The sequence below is a fragment of the Amblyomma americanum genome, chromosome 1 (genome assembly GCF_052857255.1).
Source record: "Amblyomma americanum isolate KBUSLIRL-KWMA chromosome 1, ASM5285725v1, whole genome shotgun sequence".
In the NCBI taxonomy this organism is placed as follows: domain Eukaryota; kingdom Metazoa; phylum Arthropoda; class Arachnida; order Ixodida; family Ixodidae; genus Amblyomma; species Amblyomma americanum.
Window position 1 is genome coordinate 79,842,405 of NC_135497.1, and position 13,785 is coordinate 79,856,189.

At 42.8% G+C, this 13,785-nt stretch overlaps 1 protein-coding gene across 1 annotated transcript; it reads left to right on the forward strand.

Annotated features, from left to right (window-relative positions):
* Window positions 1–200: 200 nt before the first annotated feature.
* On the forward strand, window positions 201–9,209 carry LOC144113113 (uncharacterized). The gene is made up of 4 exons (XM_077646024.1): window positions 201–508; window positions 594–753; window positions 2,229–2,294; window positions 6,254–9,209. Exons 1-4 carry the CDS (start codon window positions 269–271, stop codon window positions 6,631–6,633), a joined length of 846 nt encoding a protein of 281 aa, XP_077502150.1. The 5' UTR covers window positions 201–268; the 3' UTR covers window positions 6,634–9,209.
* Window positions 9,210–13,785: the final 4,576 nt, after the last annotated feature.

Below are 13,785 nucleotides of genomic sequence, written 5' to 3' on the forward strand. Positions count from 1 at the left end.
CACGAGACCGTCATAAGCCCTGTCTACATGAACCCGATAGAGTCGAGTAGAGTTAGCTTGTCGGGTAAAAAACCAGTTGCCGGGTTCATGTAGACGCTGTCGGGTCGAGTAAAATAAGCGGCAGAGCGAGTGGAGTTAACTCGCCTGCAGGGGGTAGGTTAACTCGCCTGACCCGCCTTTCCAAAAACCATGTATACGCAGTCGGGTCAGGGAGTCGGGTAACGGGGAACTCTGGGAAAGATTTCGGTCATGTGACCAGTCGACCAAAATGGCAGCCGCCGTCGGTCCCCGCGCTGTTTCCACCCGAGCTTCTTGGACCGACCGGGAAGTAGAATGTTTTTTAGCGCTAATCAGTGAGAAAAAAGTGAGCGAGGCGCTGGACAGCAGACGGCAGCGCAATCAAGATGTTTTCAAAGATCTGCAGGCCGAAATGGCCAATCTCGGCTACCACTGGACGTGGCAGCAGTTGCGGAACTGCTGGAAGAATTTGAAGAAGCGATTCACGGCCGTGAGTATAAACATTCCCTCAGCCGAATTTCGGCACCCATACGGAATGATACGACGTTGCAGCACAATTCTGTCTTGTGTGACAGGAACGGTTGGAGCAAGAGAGAAGTGGAGCTGCACCGTCGGCTTGGAAGTGGTATGACCACATGAGCGCGCTTCTCAGCCACAGGCCGATGGTACAGGCTCGCGAGTACGGCGTGGACTCGCAAGATGTCCCACCAGACTACGGCGACAACTCGCAGCTAGGCAAGTATACACCCAAATGTGTTTTCACGCTCGTTTACTTTATGTGATGTAGCATGTCAGCAGCGCCGAAGTCGGCGACTCGGTGCTGCGTTGTTTTGGTGAGCGCTGATTTGAATGCCGCAACGTAGAGCGGTTAACGCAGTTTCAATCAGCTTTCGCATTTCTAATAGCGTGATCATTTACAACCCCCTGGAAAGCGGCAGCGCTAAGGAACAAGGACGAAAGAGAGACACGAGAACACACGACAAGCGCTGATCTCGTCTCTCTCTTTCGAACTAGTTGCTTCGCGCTGTCGCTGTCCATGATGATTCACCAACTAGCCCGCAACAAAATATTAGTCCTACATTAAATGCAATGTAAACAAAAAAAAATCGATTCCAGAAAACGTATAATCGTAAGGACAAATGCGGCACTGCTGATAACGAGTGCACACAGGTACTCTTGAGCGAGACACACAAAAATTCTTGTTTCCAGTAAAGAGCCTCAATAAGCTGACAACTGAATTTGTTCCTTGACAAATCCACTGGGCATGCAGCGGGGCTGACTTAATTTTTTTTATCATGCAATCATGTAACTGTGCAGATGTATTTGACAAATAACCAAGGTGCCCTGCACATGTCCCTAACATGAAATGCTCTTTGCTCCTAGTGCACGTTTTCATTGACTGCAGTACGCACCAACAGCTTTGAAAATGCAGTGGCTTAAAATTTGTGTGCCTCAGCACAGTTCCCCTTAAAAGCGAACTCTTAAGAGCACATTTTCTTTGGCATAGTTTATTATTGTGCTTTCATGAGACATGGTTAATCTCATCCAAATTTCACTGCACTGACATAGTACACGGGCCTCTAGCATTTCGCCTACATTGAAATGCATTTGCCGCGGCAGGAATCAAACCCACGTCTTTGGGCTCAGCAGCCCAGCACCATGAGCACTGAGCCACCACGGTGGCGTTATATACTGATGAGGTATAGACAGTGTTGAAAGGCTGATATCTCCAAAAGGAAAGTTCAACACTTCTTGCTAGTGTTTGCCTGCGGGGCTGAAACTTGGAAGCTAACAAATAAACTAAAAAATAATGAAGGGCTGTACAATGAGTTAAGGAAAAAACAATAAGTGTAATGTAAAAAGGACACAAGAACATTGTGTATGAGAGAACATGAATTAATGCTATCTCAGTTCATTAGGAGCAGGAAATAGACATGGGTGAAACATGCAATATATAGCATGGTGTCTTTGAGTGACTGTCAAGGCAAGGCACAAGTAGTTAAAGTTAGTAGAGAGTCTGTTGCAGTAACGAAGCAAGGAAGTTTGCTGGTAACAGGGTAGGCATGCTAGTTGCAAAGAAGAGGTGATTGGAGATAGAGGGCCTATGTTGTGCAGTGGGATGGGATGGCATCTTACAATCTTTGGACTGCAAGATGTGCAATTTCAGCGCTTTTGGCTATAGGAGCAGTGATTTTTTTTCTGTTTTGCAGATATCAGCGATGCTGACACCAGGACCGAGGAGGACGACGCTGATATCCTTCAGGAACAAAGTGAACGTAAGCTTGGGCAATTTGTAAGCACTAGATGGCATTTAATAGCTCGGCTGCAGAACAAAATTGGTTCCCTGGGCCCATGTTCACACTTCGATTTCTCGTGGTATTGATCCTTTGAGGTGCTCAACAATTGGCTGAGGCAGCGGAAGCGGATGTGCTGCTCAGCTGCACTGCAATGTGTCGTCGGACCAGCCTTGAAAATAGTGAGGTATACGTGATTATATTTCCAGACATCGTTTGAGTGGGATGGTGTGGATTCCATTGGCGCAGAGTTTTGTTTCCAAGGTTACCGCATTTTGTTTTTTATATAAACAGTTTACTGTGGCACCGTTCAGGCTTTTTACCCGCAGATGCAGACGATGCAAGTGCTGCAACTGCTTCAACCAATCAAAGAATGCTTGCGAGTCTCTCGAGAGGTCAGAATTAGAATATTTGCCCTGCTTTATGCTTCCTGCATACTTCCTGCGTACCATTTTGATTCAGTAGTTTTGCATCTCTATGTGTAGCTGAAGATAGAAAAAGACAGCCTCATTTCTTTTCTTGTTTATCCAATAATTGTTCAAATATAACAAGAAATGACATCTTGAGTTTTTCGAGATGAAGGCAAAAACATATTTGCTTCAATTTTTTAACAGAACCAACATGCACCGAAGCTTGAATCTATAGCTACTAGCCATGTAGCCAATACGAAAGCAAATTTTACTCTGCCTGTCATTTTTCTGCTGAGCTTCCCTTTTGATCTGTTCTGCATCTCTCCTCCGTTAAGTACTTTCTACTACGGTCCACCTCACACAGCTACGCCATGATGTTGTGTCCCGGTGATGCACGAAATACCTTGGGGTGTCACCGGGTGTATCAAAGGGTATCAATTTGGGCTATGCTCCCATGACTGAATGTTAGTGCTGCGTCTAAGATGGTAGTTCGGATGTGTGGCTGGTAAGGAAGGCATTCTTTGGTGCACATTCCCAAACTGCATGGTTAAATAACTCGTAAGTATTTTTGCATCTCCTGTAGAAACACTATTCTAGAAGCTTTGGTTGTGCATTGCGCTACTTGCTGGGGAGCAGGCTTTGTGGTGTGAAGAACTGATTTGAGCGAGTACCTATGCAGGAAAGGCTTGTTCATCATCTGGCTCTTGTCAGCGCAGCAGGTGCCTCAGTCTTTTGAACACAGCATTTGACAGACATTGCTGTTGATAGCCAACATGTGGAAATACCTGCGCAAAACAGCCTTACGCATAATTTCTATTTGCCCACTAAAAAGCAAAAGAAATGTTTAAATACATCCATACAAAAGCGAGGTCTTACGCTTCACGTGAGGCAAGAATAGCGCAGAATAAAAGTGTCAGCACTGAATAAAACATGCATAGTGCCTTGCTTGCATTGCCTGGAGGCTGTCAATGGATCAACTGTGTTTATGAAATTTCCAGTGTTTTTTTTTTGGCATTTTTTCCATTGCAGAAATGTGAGCAAATGGAAGCTTCAAGGAAAATGGCTTTGAAAAAAAAAGGGCTGTCCTGGCTCTATTAAAGGGCAGAAAAGCATGCGAGACGCTTAATAATATTCATGAAAGTTTTGGAATTTGATATTAGTAAAAAACCAAAAATCAGTTTTTTTTTCTTGCACTTTAGTCTTTCCTGCATCCTGGAAGAACATGAGGTGGTTCATATTAATCCAGGGCTCTCCAGTATGGCACATCTCATGGCCCATTTGTTGCTTTCGAATGTTAAACCCAAATACCGTACCATTCCACACATACTATGTTCTCTCCCTGTAAGGGGCAATGCTAAGCTGCTCTAAATGATGCAAGTGCCTGCCAAATGCCCTCCATTCCATTTGTATTCTCCTGGCTATTTCACTGTCATGGTCCAACTCTACGGTCATTACTTGCCTAAGATAGATGTATTCTCTTACAGTATACAATACTTTGCTGCCTATCTTTAACTGTTTGTCCCTTGCCAAATTACTGGACGTGACTTCAGTTTCCTTCTTATTAACATTTAGCTCTACCATTCTGCTTGAATATTGAGGCCCTGAGTCATGCACTGGGACTCCTTCTGAGTTACGTCGCTGGACAACATGAGCAAATCGGAGGTTCCTAGGATTTCCTCCGTTAATTTCTATCCCAAGCTCATCCCAGTCCAACCCTTTGACTCTTGTAAACATGCAGTGTATAGCATCAAAGAGCTTATGTCGCCTTACTCTACACCCTTTCCAATGAGCATTTTGGTACATTACTCTACCCCCCAGACCTTGTTGTTCAATTTCCTCACACCCATTCTTTCTTTTTCTGGTGGAGAATTGTGGCGGTACAAGGATTTGAACCATGGGTCTCCTGCACGCGAGGCGGATGCTCTACCTCTGCGCCAGCGCAGCATCCACTGAACTGGCCACTATAGTGGCCACTGTACTGCACCCTGAATGCCTAGTGGCATTGCTGGTGCTCATCTGTATGCAGCAGTAATGAGAGAACAAGAGTAGCACACGAATTGTTTAAAAGACAAAGTCATTCAAACACAGCACAAAGCTCTTATACCTATGCTATTAGGAAGTGTTGTCAAAGTAAAGTGATGCAACTTGCTATCTTTAAGTGTGGTTGTTTGCAGAATCCTGATGTGTTGTATTGCCAGGAATATTTAGGTAGTGCAAACTTAAATACATATGTGACCAGTGTTTCGACAAAAAAAACTTTCTTTTTATAGTGAAAGGAGCAGTGTGCATGTGATAAGCATTGCTGAGGTGGTCAGAATTTATGCATACTATGGCATTTTCCCATTCTGGTAATTTTAATGTTTTCATCTAAAGTGTGTGTAAACTTTGTACCACAAGGTCTCGTGGACTAAGTTTCACTTGCACAAGGTTAAGGGTGAGTATGTGCCTGCAGTGTTTCACTTTTTTTGACCTCTAATTGAAAATTGTCTCTCGGTTTATTGAACATGCCTAAAGCTGTTACCTCACTTTGTAAACATGGACATTGCTATGTATCACACAGAAATGTTACTAGTGAAAGGGGGACATCACGACACAGGACGTAGTCTCAAATTCCAGGTCTAGTACCTTGCCACAGCATCTTTCCTCTCTTTCGGAGTCATAGCATTCTAGAATGTGTTTTCCAAAAAAAAAAAAAAACAAACTGCCTGGGCAAGCACTGGCAGCAGGAGTCTGAAGTTATTGCTGCATCCAAAGAGTGTTATATACTAGAATGATAGTCATGACGCATAAAATCAGAACTGTCTTCAGTTTCCAACCTGCATGGACTCAGAACACTGGTTCCTCTAGCAAAGAAAAAGTAAACAATGTGCAAAGAAGTGAGCACCCTGGTATAAGTAGTATGTGTGCTGTTCAAGAACATGAGGCAGTGTTTATCTGTTCAATAAAGGGGTCAGCTGGCAGGATGCTATAAATGTAATGGGTGCTTGTCACATTTGAGTATGGCTATGTTTTAGGATATGCATAAACACAGAGGTAAAGCTGTGAGCAGTTTTCAGAAACTTTTTAGGATTCGCGCTGCACGCAAAAAGAATGTCGGGGATGCATGGAAAACCCGCGGAAAGGACGCGTTCACAAGCAGAAGTACACAGGGCAAAGTTGCCCTGTGTACTTCTGCTTGTGAACGCATCCTTTCCTCTGGTTTTCCACGTATCGTGCAGCAACCGGCCCAACAAGCTACGCTTCTTCAATAGAATGTCCGTGACAACTGCTAGTACCCATTCTTTTTTTTTTACACCAGCAACAGTGTCCTGTGTGGAAGCTTACCTGTAGCACTATTTCATTTAAGCTCCGTGTAGTTTTCATGCAAGAATTGATTGCTTCAGCCACAGCACGTATAAAAAGTTAAAAGTTCAAACCTGTTTTTAGCAGACCTGCCTTTTTTGCTCTGCAATTCTTTATTTTTCAGCAAAGTGTGAATAGTCCACGAAGGAAAGTTGTGACCATTTGCATGTGTTTTCCTTCTTTTTTTAGCAAGCACCTCAAGCAGATCACCGCCACAGAAACGACGCCGCATGGGAGAGGCGAAATTGGAAAAGGTGCTCTTAAATGTGCAGCGTAAAAATGAAGAATTTTGGACGAAGCAATCAGAGATACAATTTCAGCAACAAAAACAACTGCTTGCAGATGAGAACAAGCACATGCAGGAGCTCCTGCAAGGTGTTTCCACCACCTTTCTGCAGGGCACACAAACTTTAATGGGGCAGTTTTTTTCTCAACAGGCAGCATTGGTGGCATCCCTACAACACATGCCCAGCTTCCCACAATTTATGGGACCACCAAACATGAACTTACAACACCAATTTCCACCACCGCCGCCAGCCACCAACACACCACCAACACCTAAACACTGAGGTGAACTACACCCGTGACATTGCCACCATTTTTAAGTTTCATTTAATCACTTCCAGAGTAAAAAATAGCGACTGATGCCTCCTTAACGTGCAGCAGCCTCGGAAACATTAAAGGGACACTGAGGACAAATCCATCCAATCATTGTTTTTGATACAAATTATGGTTTATGGGGGTTTAACGTCCCAAAGCGACTCAGGCTATGAGGGATGCTCTAGTGAAGGTCTCAGGAAATTTCGACCACCTGGGGTTCTTTAACGTGTACTGACATCGCACAGTACACGGGCCTCTAGAATTTTGCCTCTATCGAAATTTGACCGCCGCGGCCGGCATCGAACCCGCGTCTTTTGGGTCAGCGGCTGAGCGCCATAACCACGGAGCCATCGCGGCGGCTGATTCCTTGCCTCTTTCTGGCTGTATTGGCATTCTCTAACACCAAAAGATGCATTTGTAGCAGAGAAAATTGGATTTTAAAAATTTGCCAGTAGTCAATTCAAATTCGTGACATCTGTACTTTCTGCCACCGGGCTGCCATCGTGTGCAAGTGAATGGTGGTGTAGCTTAGCTTCTGGGATCCGCGCCCAAAAATCTGTGTTGATACATGCATTCCACTTCCGAAATAGGCCGCTGACGGCAATGCCTGTTTTTCTTTTCCAGCTTACAGAAAGCTCCAATTTTGGTGTTAATGGTCTCTTTGTAGTTTGAGCACGGTACAGTTACAATACAGGCCAGCTTCTATTTGTCCTCAGTGTCCCGTTAATCTACCCTAATACCTTATAGGTAACTGGAATCGCCTGCCCCATGAAATTGTTGAGTGCCGTTCCGAGTCTATGTTCCGCGCGTTGCTGTCGGATGTATGAGTGCGCAGTTGGCTTTCTTTTGGCTTTTTTAATCACGCGGTCTTCGTTCTTGTTGGTCCAGCATCATTTGGTCAGTTGGCTTTTTTTTGTCATGTCTTTTTGTTGTTTCATATTTCATTCATTTTGTACTTGCTGTGTCATGCCTTGTTGTATTGCTTTTTTTTTCTTCCTCTTTTTTTTCTGGCCTATTCTTCTGTTATGTATCCTCATCCCCCCTGCAATAATGCCTTCGGGCGCTGCAGGCATTTCCAATAAATAAGGATGTGCAATATTATCGCAAACAGTATAAGTGCAATATTAGATTCCTGACAAGTCAAAAGTGTGCAGTAAGTAAATGTACTCTTTTTGTTTTTAATAATATGCTCCTATCTTCATTATTATTATTATCTACCGAGGCAGTGGTATATCTTGCGTCCTTGTTCAGTTTCATTTTGTGTGATGTGTTTGTCAGTTCCTAATTTGTTTACAAGATAATGGCAATGTTTTTTTCAGATATATATATTAAGAGTATTAATGAAGCTTGCTTTTTGTTGGTTTCGTTTAATGAACTATATTAATGCGTGCTTTCTTTTAGTACTTGCCAAAGGTCATTTATTTTCCTTCACCAGACAGGTACAAACTGTGTGATCTGTTTCTCAGTTCCTAATTTGATTTTAAGATATTTTTGGTAATCTTGTTTCAAATGTGATAACCTTCAGTTTTAATGATGCCAGCTTTTTGTTGGAGTCTTTTAATGAACTATATTTCTGCATGTTTTCTTGTATTGCTTGCCGAAGTCATTTATTTTGCTTGACTGGAGAGGTACAAACTATGTGATATGTTTCCCAGTTCCTAATTTAATTTTAAGATTCTTGATAATCTTGTTTCAGATGTGTTAATCTCGAATTTTAATGACATCTGATTTTTGCTGGTGTCTTGTAATGAACTATATTAATGCGTGCTTTCTTTTAGTACTTGCCAAAGGTCATTTGTTTTCCTTCGCCAGAAAGGTACAAACTGTGTGATCTGTTTCTCAGTTCCTAATTTGATTTTAAGATATTTTTGGTAATCTTGTTTCAAATGTGATAACCTTCAGTTTTAATGATGCCAGCTTTTTGTTGGAGTCTTTTAATGAACTATATTTCTGCATGTTTTCTTGTATTACTTGCCGAAGTCATTTATTTTGCTTGACTGGAGAGGTACAAACTATGTGATATGTTTCCCAGTTCCTAATTTAATGTAAGATTTTTGATAATCTTGTTTCAGATGTGTGTTAATCTCGAATTTTAATGACATCTGCTTTTTGCTGGTGTCTTTTAATGAACTATATTAATGCGTGCTTTCTTTTAGTACTTGCCAAAGGTCATTTGTTTTCCTTCACCAAAAAGGTACAATCTGTGTTTCTCAGTTCCTAATTTGATTTTAAGATTTTTGATAACCTTGTTTCAGATATGTGATAATCTCGAATATCAGTGACATCTGATTTTTGTTGCTGTATTTTAATAAACTGTATTTATGCATGCTTTCTTTTTATTACTTGCCAAAGAGTGACATTTATTTTGCTTCACCGGAGAGGTACAAACAGTGGTGTGTTTATCTGATGTGAAAACAATAGCGATCACATTAATAATCAGGGGTCCTCCTGACACTTTGACTTCTGCACCCTTTTGTGTTTTTCGAAAACACATTTATATTTCTTGTATGTGGTTTCTGAGACAAATAAAAAAGATCTACATTCCAAACACGGCTGTATAATGTATTTATTTATCACATTACCCAAAGTGCCTGTTTGGCAGTACAGTGGAGGGAGAGAGTTACAACATAATCATACAATATAGTGGCAGGGAAAAAATTCTCACGGAAAATACATTGCAACATAATTTGATACAAACACAAGCATAAAATTACAGCAATGCGGCAAACAATTCATTAGATTTTGTTGAAATGACTTCCTGGGACAACTTATTCTATTCATTTATTGTTTTTGGAACGAATGACATTTTTAGTTAATCAGTAGTGCATTTAACTTCTTTTACTTTGAAAGTGTGGTCCCTTTTTGCAGACATATAGTCTGGTGGAAATAATGGTCACGGTCAGTACCTGTTTTAGAATGGTATATAGTTCGGAAGAATTTCTGCCTAAGTACATATCTGCGTCCCTGCAGTGAAACCCATCCAAAAGACTTCTGCGTTGCTGACACACTGAAATTTTTGCTGTAAGTATTTAAAACAATGTGGACAGCCAGGATTTGGGCCTTCTGTAATTTATCAATATTTTTAGTTTCAGGGCCCCACACTGTGCACGCATACGCATACTGTGCACGTATAGGCCTTACGTTAGTTGTGTATAGCAGTTCTTTACTTTGTAAAGGAAAACGCTTGGAATTCCTGCATAAGAAAGTCAAAATTCGACCTGCTTTTGCAGTTATTTAATTGATGTGCCTATGCCAACACAGATCACTACTTAAATACCCACTGAGATATTTGTATTCGGTGACGGACAACAAATTCAGGTGACCTTTTCTTAGTAAAACACCTATAGAGACTTTTCCGGAGATTAATAGTGACGCCCCATTTATCATACCATTTAGAAATTCTGTCAAGGTCGCATTGCAAAGCATCACGTTCAGCAGGAACAGAAACAGTTCGGTGCAAAACAGTCATCTGCGAACAGCCCTAATGTAGACGATATACCAGCGAAAATGTCATTTATAAAAATTACAAATAAAAGTGGTCCCAGAACTGACCCTTGTGGTACAGTCGCAAGTAAAAAATATTAGCACAAATCACTGCCGATCAGAATTTGTATATCTCGCCATGCGGCGCTGTGGTTTGCAGACCTGCCTATCGGGCCGTTTTCATATTTTCAGCATGGGGGGGGGGGGGGGTGGGGGGGACGGACGGCAGGAAGTAAGCTTTATGAAGCGTGCCATTGCCCGAGCGTCGAAGTGCCGACCCTACGTGACTGTGCATGCGGCATTTATTTTGGCTCAGTTATCATGGGCAAAGATGGATTCTTTTTTATTACTGTTTTTTTATGTCCGTGATGGTTTGTCAAAAGGAACTCGCTCGGGATGATAGAGCTACTTTTAGCCAGTATTACACAAGCAAGAAAAACAGAGAGTTTATTTTTCTGATGCAACTAATTCACACAGGTCACTTTGTTGGGAAAGTGTAGTAACATTATTAACAGGAGCACTATCCCATCAATTCAGGGAAAGAAGGGAGGAGGACAGCCAGTTCGCTGTCGTGATGCGTGAGCAAACACGTCGTTGCACTAATGGCGTGCGTAGGCCCCACCGACCGTCACAACGCTTAGAAGGCGCTCAGGGAAGGAGTCAAACAGGCTGCTTGCAAGGTCAGGAAGAGCCTGAAGCCTGCTCCATTCCTCTTGAACCGCCGCCCAAATGATATCTGGTGATGATTTGTGCATCTGCCTTACAGCTAGTCGCTTTTTCATTAATCCCCATATATTTTCAATTATATTCAAATCTGCTCCTTTTGGAGGCCATGGCAACTCCTGGAAGCAGAGCTGTTCAAGCAGTTACCAAACGCAGCACGGCTGAGGCTGCTTGCAAAAATAACTGCCAAACAAGCAAAAAAAAACAACTATCCTATTCTTCACCCGTTGCCTGTGGGAGCAAGGCTGCGCTAAACAAAAGAGAGGGCGAGACAGAAAAATAAATTTGGCTGGGCCGTGACAGTCCGCTGAACCCCCCTAATACTACAGAATGGGAACGGCCCGGCACTCTCGTTATCAGCCTGTTTGTCATCCGCAGCGCCACGCATTGTCATTCCGGCGCTCAGGTGTTCCGTCATGTGTGCTAATCTCTTTTACTCGTGACTGTACTCCTGAGGTTACAGCAACATCGTCCGATATTTCACCACTAACCACCGCCCTAAGTTTTCTTAAATGAGGGTACACTTTGCTCCATGCTACTACTTTACTGCTAATGTTATACAATGATAATTTTTCTAGTAATGAAGTATGTGGTACAACATCAAACGCTTTCATAAAATCGAGAAACATGCACTCAACAGAAACTGCTTTATCTAAAGAACTAGCTATATCATGGGCAAGTTCAGTTAAGTGTGTGACACATGAAAACACTACAAAACCCATGCTGGTTATTATTTATGAGGGAAAACTTAAGATGGTGTACAATGTAAAAAATACATGCTCCAAAACCTTGAAAACTGCACTTGTGAGGGATACTGGGAGATAATTTGAAGCGAGATTACATGGCCCTGATTTATGAATCGGCACAACATACGCCATTTTCCAATTATTGGGCAAATCACTGTTTCAAGTGATTTTGAACATCACTCGGTTAATGCATGCATAGTAGGGCTGTTCAAGATACGAGTGAAAAAAAAAAGGCTGGCAGTTATAGTATGTCTACACTAACTGCAAAATGCAATAATACTTTGGTTTCAAGTAGGTGATGCATGGTACAAAAGCAAAACTGTTTTCAGTACTAAAGATGACAGAGTAGCTGCCGCAGTGGCCCAGTGGTTATGGCGCTCGGCTGGTGACCCGAAAGACGCGGGTTTGATCCCGGCCGTGGCGGTCGAATTTCGGTGGAGGTGAAATTCGAGAGGCCCGTGCACTGTGTGATGTCAGTGCACGTTACAGAACACCAGGTGGTCGAAATTTCCGCAGCCCGTCACCACGGCGTCCCTTATAGCCTGAGTCGCTTTGGGATGTTAAACTCCAAAAACCAATCCAAACCAAAAGATGACAGAGAACACATTAACTCAGGACAGACGTGAACTGCGAAGTGAAGAGTATTGCCGAGCCAAGCTCTCTGTGACAACCACACATTGCCAGATACAATCCACAACATAAGGAACTAGGCAGTACACAGGATTCCACATGATATATCAGAAGCAACATGTGGCACACACAGTCGCATATATTATGAGGACTATCATAATAGTCTGTCTGAAGCAGAGAACATTTCAAGCCCATTCAGTCAAAAGACACTGTAGTTCAGTTGTCACCAAAACCAGGAAAGCAGTCATTATTGTACAGCCAAATAAAATAATCCCAAGACTGCTGAGATATTGAAAGCATTAATAATTTTTCAGGCTACTAAAAACAAATGCCTTTTGCCTGAGTATTGCTTGTTGTGGTGCTCTTCACATAAGTGGCTGTGCAAAATGGACGTGCTTGATATAATGTGTGGGATCTTCTTTGCTGCCTACTTCCACAAGATGCAAGTTGTGTGAGGTAAATGCCGTAAAAAGTTGTTTGACAACAAAATTCTAGTGACACCTCATGCCTATCCTGTGCTACTGTGCTCATCGTTCCGGTCTTCTGTGCTAACAATTTTCTGCTCAATGCACTTTAGTGTTCGAACCCGACCGCGGCAGCTGCATTTCGATGAAGGCGAAACGTTAAGGCGCGCATGTGCTGTGCAATGTCAGTGCAGGTTAAAGATCCCCAGGTGGTGAAATTATTCCGGAGCCCTCTACTCTCTTGCTTCCTTTCTTCTTTTACTCCCTCCTTTATCCCTTCCCTTATGCACAGTTCAGGTGGTCCACCGATATGTGAGACAGATACTGTGCCATTTCGTTTCCCCCAAAACCAATTTTCATTTTCACTTTAGCGGAAGCTACTTGTGCGAATCGGGAACTTATGGGCTAAATAATTGCTCAGGCAGTCCCTTACATCCGACTGTTGGGTGCCTGCATAAGGCCTGCTGACGGGCTGCGGAAAGTCTTCCGATTCAGTAGATGAAACAATGGCACCCCAGGAGTCCTCATAGGTTTCTGAATGCTGCTCACAAAAGTTGTGTAGCACGCATGCTGTCAGGGCAACAGTGGGCACAAACTTATAATTTATGTCTGTGCGCTTAAGTAAAACGCGCCAACGCCCCTTCAACCTGCCAAATGCCTGTTCTACAACATTCCTCCCAGTGCTGTGGTACACGTTGAAGGACTCAGCTTCTTTCGATAGCCTCCCTGTGTAGCCTTTCAAGATCCAGGGCAGTGGGGGATACGCAGGGTCAGCGAGAAGCATGAAGGGAAGAAGCTTCCCCTCAAAGAGCTGGCTGCCCTTTGGCAACAGTTGGTCGCTGTTCTTGTAGAGTTTCGACATCTTAAATGCTGTTGAGTCATGCGCACTGCCTGGTGCAAGGCATGAAATGCTGCGAAACCTGAATGCAGAAAAAATGGGATGCACGTCAAGACAAAGAAGCTTTTGAAGGCTATCATTTACACCATCTATTAGGTGCTAAAGCACTGGTGCAAAATAAAAGCAATAAGTTTGTATTTGAATTGCACTAAAGGGAAGCAAAACTAGTCAGCAAAA

Bases quoted from the DNA above. Each gene is read 5' to 3' on its own strand.
- LOC144113113 (XM_077646024.1), top strand. From the start codon at position 269: ATGGCAGCCGCCGTCGGTCCCCGCGCTGTTTCCACCCGAGCTTCTTGG. The intron at 509-593 runs GTGAGTATAAAC...CTTGTGTGACAG, and splicing joins TGAAGAAGCGATTCACGGCC to GAACGGTTGGAGCAAGAGAG. The intron at 2,295-6,253 runs GTAAGCTTGGGC...TTCTTTTTTTAG, and splicing joins CCTTCAGGAACAAAGTGAAC to CAAGCACCTCAAGCAGATCA.